We start from the raw sequence: 4,922 nt of genomic DNA on the forward strand, positions 1-4,922 counted from the left end.
TGATATAAAGCAGCCATTAATAAAATGATGCTAAAAGTTGCACAAGCCTTGGAGAGCAGCGCAGCTCTGGAATGCTCTTCCAGAGGACGGGGCAGCAAAAATCTGACTACTTTTAACATGGAGTTAGTTAAGTTTATGAAGGGAATTCCTGTGTACTGTGTAAAGTCATTGTCATGATAATAGGAACATATTAAATTTCAATACTTTATTTATTTAGTGTCTTTGATCCAAAGCACTTATATAAAAAAGCAATAATGAAAATTCCTTTCAGCCAGTACAATAAAAGTCGTAATTCCTTGGGATATTTCATTTTCTTTAGTAAAACGCAATTTGGACACGTTCCATCCAATATTTGCAGAAATGACAGAGAATCAGCCCTACGAATAATAATAAATCTAGAACACAAGATAAGCTATAGGTTATTGAAATTACGTGTTGCAAAGTTTGGATCCAACCTTTGTAATGCTAAACTAGCAACAGCTGAGGGAATTTGCGACACTTTGGCAAGTTTACAGGTCTCTCTAAATAACTGCACTGAAAGTCATTGGTTTTCAACTCTCTGAATTGACTGCTTGTGAAACTGAGATAAAAACACTGCTTGGAGCTGGATTCTCTGAAGGCCCTCGGCCAACAGACCTGGTGAGAACTTGCAGTGGCCTTGACATCAGTGGGAGAGTTTGCCACCCTTGCAGCATGTAACCCAGCCGGACCGTATGCACTGCAAAAACCCATCTCATCCTTCCCTTTTTTCTTCCGGGGTATTTCAATCCAACAGGCAACCTAGCGCTGTGCCATGTTTTGGGTGGGTGTTTGTTAGGTGTATGATAGTTTACACACATGCAATACGAACCAGGGACAAGACTATTAAATTTATGCCTGTGACCCAGCAGAGAACTTGAACCAGCCCTCCAGAAGTGAAAACCCTAGCAAAATGTTTCAAGTTTGGATACCTAATTTGGGTTATCTAGGTCTACCTTCACGGCCATGTATACAGTTCTTTGATTTTCAGGGCCAGCAAGCAACATCTTGCCTATCGACTTTGTAACTTATGCAGGCTGTGTTGAAATCTCCAAGAGTTCTATTTGGTAAGGTTAGAAAGGACCCGTTTCCCTCACACTTCATGGCCTAAATCAACTAAATGACATGAGGGGAGGGTGTTCAAAGGAAATGGCGTGGGGGGTAAGTTATTTCACACTGTGTATTCTGTGGTAGATCACTGGGCCAACAGGAATCTGTTCCTAGGTGCTCAGCTTTCTGGTTTTGGGTGGAGCTAATACAGCAACAACATCAAAACATACAGACCAGACAGCAACCTCTAATAGCCTAAAAAAGGGAATTACCTCTGCATACCATATTCACTTTATTCTGCAAGTTGGGCCACTCCTTGTTGTGATGTACAAACACAGGCTTCCAAACATGACAAGTTTAGCTTTAGTATTTTAACTTCTCTTCTAACTAGTCTGAATTTATTTTCAGAACCTCTCTAGTCTTCACAAATAAAAAAAATATTAAGAAATAATTAATTGGAACATTTTATGTAATAAATGGGATGGAAAAGCAGCAGGATCTGAAGAGAAATACGGTTATGCCCACTGAGTGCCAGTAGTTTGGTTTATAGCACAGATCCCTAGAAGTATAAAGAGAGGGAAGCAGTGGTTTCTGCCTGTTGGCTACAAACATTTGATCTCTGTACAACTGCGTAAGGGAAGAGCCTGAGTACTCAAAAAATAAGTTTATGCAGATTCATGATTACTCTCGAAAACCCAGATGATCTGCTCTCTCACATCTTTTTTTTTTTTTTTTTAAATAAAAGTACAGGCCAGCCCTTGAAAGGATTTAAATCGACTGCATCACAGAAGCAGGTAGGAGGATCTGCCCACAGTGAGTGCAGAGTATTAAGCTCTTTTTCTTTATCTGTTCCTTTCTGAAGCCCTTATACTGTTCCTCAGCTGTAAGTTGTGAGTTCCTTTCTGAGGGAAAATGAGACTTACAGGGTGGGGTTTTTTCCTTAGAGTTTCCTTGGCAGAAAGCTTAATGGAATTGTCTGCCATCAACAACTGCTTTCAAGCTTTCCTGATAAAATTAGATTTTGTAGCTCAGCATCACATATGGCATCTTTATAATTAGTCTTTTTGCAGAATATGAATGTCAGTTCCTAAAATGCTGCCTGTACTGTTCATGTGGGAATATTTCACTTCATTAAACAAATCCAAGTTTTTCATTGGTGCTGCTAATTGTTGAAAACCCACGGGTTTGTGTGTTAATCACAGAACCATTTTGATGGACTGAAATAATACAGCATATCTTCAGCTTCCCTGGAAACGAGTTGTGTGCAGATCACTTCTGGAAATGGGAACCTGAGACGTCTTCATGGGCCTCCATACCTAGAGTCACTTGTGAAAACATAGTCTTTGAATACTTAGCTATCTGAAAATGAGGGGTGGGCTTCTTCAGAGGGCTCAGTATTGACCTAATTTTGGAAGCAGAAGTAGGTCTATGCTTAGGAGCTTCTGAAAAATCTTACCATACATAACATCTCAGAACAAGAACAGCCAGTTTTTAACGAAAACACACATGCTCAAGAATAAGCAAACTGCCATTGAAATGTGAAGCTCAGAGGTGTTTTCAGACATGTGATGATCAGAATTACCCATCAGAAAGATGGAGGAGAGTGTTCCCGTGTCAGTGATTCACAGGTGATTGTTTTAAACTGTTGTAAAATGCCTGGGAAGTCCTACACTAGTACAGATACCAGTATAGGTGATATAGCTGATTTTTTCATTACTCGTGTCGGAGCTGAGAATTTTTATTCCACTTGGGTACGTTCATTTCTCTGATCAGATGTGGAAATGCACAAAGTAACAGATCATCACTATACCACTAGCACTAATGTCATGGAAGTGGTAACATTTGAATGGAAATGTCAGCATTTAGTACTTATGCAACAGGATGAAAATGTGCAAACTGTCAACTTGTAAAAGAAATGTCTTTAGTTTCTCAAGTGCAAAGTTAGTGCAGTGTCAGCAACACTATAGGAAAAAAGAAGACAAATTGGAAAACATTTATAAACATAGCTCTTGATAGCTCTCATGCAAACTGCTGTCAAACTTGTACGCTAATGCAGTGAATCATTCAGGCTCAGCTCACTGGGGGTACTCCTGCTCATATTGGTAAGACTGGCCATGAGGGATTTAACTTTATAAGCATAGTAGTCCCTTAAGTTGACTGACGGAACTTCTTTCATGCCATCACCAAAATCACAGCTTCTCATGGCACTCTCTAACTGCTTCTGACGCCTATAAAAGTGGGAGAATTTATTGAAGATCAGTGTAATGGGAAGCACTACCACTAGAATACCGGCTAGGATGCATGCAGATGCCGTCAACTTGCCAGCAGTGCTCCCTGGCACAACGTCCCCGTAGCCAACTGTGGTCATGCTAACAGTAGCCCACCACCAACAAGCAGGGATGGTGGCTAACCCCTCATTCTCTTCCTTCTCAATGGTGTAAGCCACTACTGAGAAAATGGAGATGCCAACAGAGAGGTAAAGTAAAAGAAGCCCCACCTCTCTGTAGCTATACTTCAGGGTGGCTCCAAGAGACCTGAGACCTGTGGAGTGTCTAGCAAGCTTTAAGATGCGAAAGATCCTCATCAGTCTCAGGACTTGTGCGACCCTGCCTAAATTTGCTAAAGTTGGGCTGCTTTCCACCACCAAGTTGACAATTAAGGTAATATAAAATGGAAGGATAGACATTAGGTCAATCAAATTCAGGGCATGCTTGAAAAATTTTAAAAAGTCAGGAGCTACTGCAAATCTCGCCACCAGTTCAAAAGTGAACCATGCAATACCAAAATGTTCCACGATTTCAAAGCGAGGGTCTTCCTCGGGGTTCCCGTTGCTGTCAACAATCTGAAAGTCTGGGAGGCTGTTCAGGCACATGGTCACGATGGAGCCCAGCACCACCACTATTGAAAGGACACTGAAGATTCGGCTTAGGACTGAGTACCCAGGATTATCCAAAGCAAGCCAGAGCTGTCTCCTGATGTTTCCAAAGGGCTGTTTGTCAAATTTAGAGGCATCGTTGTAGAATGCCAAAATCTCATCAAAAGAAGATGTGGTGCTTTCCTGGTCACTTTGTTCCTCCCATTTCTCTTGGTCTGGCTCCATTTTTCTCCCATGGTAGCTGTAACTGCAGCAGGAGTCTATGAAGAATTCATTGATTCCCCAATATTCAATCTCCTGGCTGAAAGAAAACACGCAGAGTTCACCCATCACATGGAGCTTGCCGGTGTTATAAAAATGTAGCACGTAAGGGAAGAGCTCAGGGTTTCTGTCAAAATAAAATTCATTCTTGGTGTCATCATAGTCATCGCAGAGCTCCAGTATCGACTCCTTTGAGTGGCAGCTCAGCAGTTTGCCCAGCCTGGTCTCAGGGAATCTTAATAATGTGTTGGATCTCATCTTTTTCTTAAAGCCTCCAACGTTGATGCTGATCTCATTGTCTTCAAAATTCGTTTCAGATAAAGCCTTCAGACTCTGCCCTGTCATAGTGAGCTCCTTCCAAAGGTGTACAGGGAATGAAAACCTAGGGTGCAATTGCACAAAAAATCGGCAGAATGAGCACATCTACAGAATGTTCACCTATTGATGCTTGCTTGCTTGCTTGCTTTCCTTCTTCCTTTCCTTCCTTCCTTCCTTCCTTTCTTTTCTTTCTTTCTCTCTCTCTCTCTCTCATTCTTTCCCTCTTCCCCCTTTTCCCCTTTCTCTCCCCTTTTCCCTGTTTCCCCCCTTTCTTTTCCCCTTTTCCCCCTTTCTTTCTCCCACCTCCCACCAAAGTGACTGCGGGCGGCTCCTTTGTTCCCGCTGCACGCTCCTGTCCCTCCCCGTACCCTTCACCTGGGCTGCGGCTGTCGCTCCTACA

General features: G+C 42.1%; 1 protein-coding gene across 1 annotated transcript; it reads right to left on the minus strand.

The window, feature by feature from the left end:
- Window positions 1-2,773: 2,773 nt before the first annotated feature.
- KCNS2 (potassium voltage-gated channel, delayed-rectifier, subfamily S, member 2) lies at window positions 2,774-4,579 on the minus strand. The gene has a single exon (XM_009697406.1). It carries the CDS (start codon window positions 4,547-4,549, stop codon window positions 3,116-3,118), a length of 1,434 nt encoding a protein of 477 aa, XP_009695708.1. The 5' UTR covers window positions 4,550-4,579; the 3' UTR covers window positions 2,774-3,115.
- Between the last annotated feature and the right edge of the window lie 343 nt (window positions 4,580-4,922).

Source organism: Cariama cristata, unplaced genomic scaffold (assembly GCF_000690535.1).
Source record: "Cariama cristata isolate BGI_N322 unplaced genomic scaffold, ASM69053v1 scaffold14853, whole genome shotgun sequence".
NCBI lineage: Eukaryota > Metazoa > Chordata > Aves > Cariamiformes > Cariamidae > Cariama > Cariama cristata.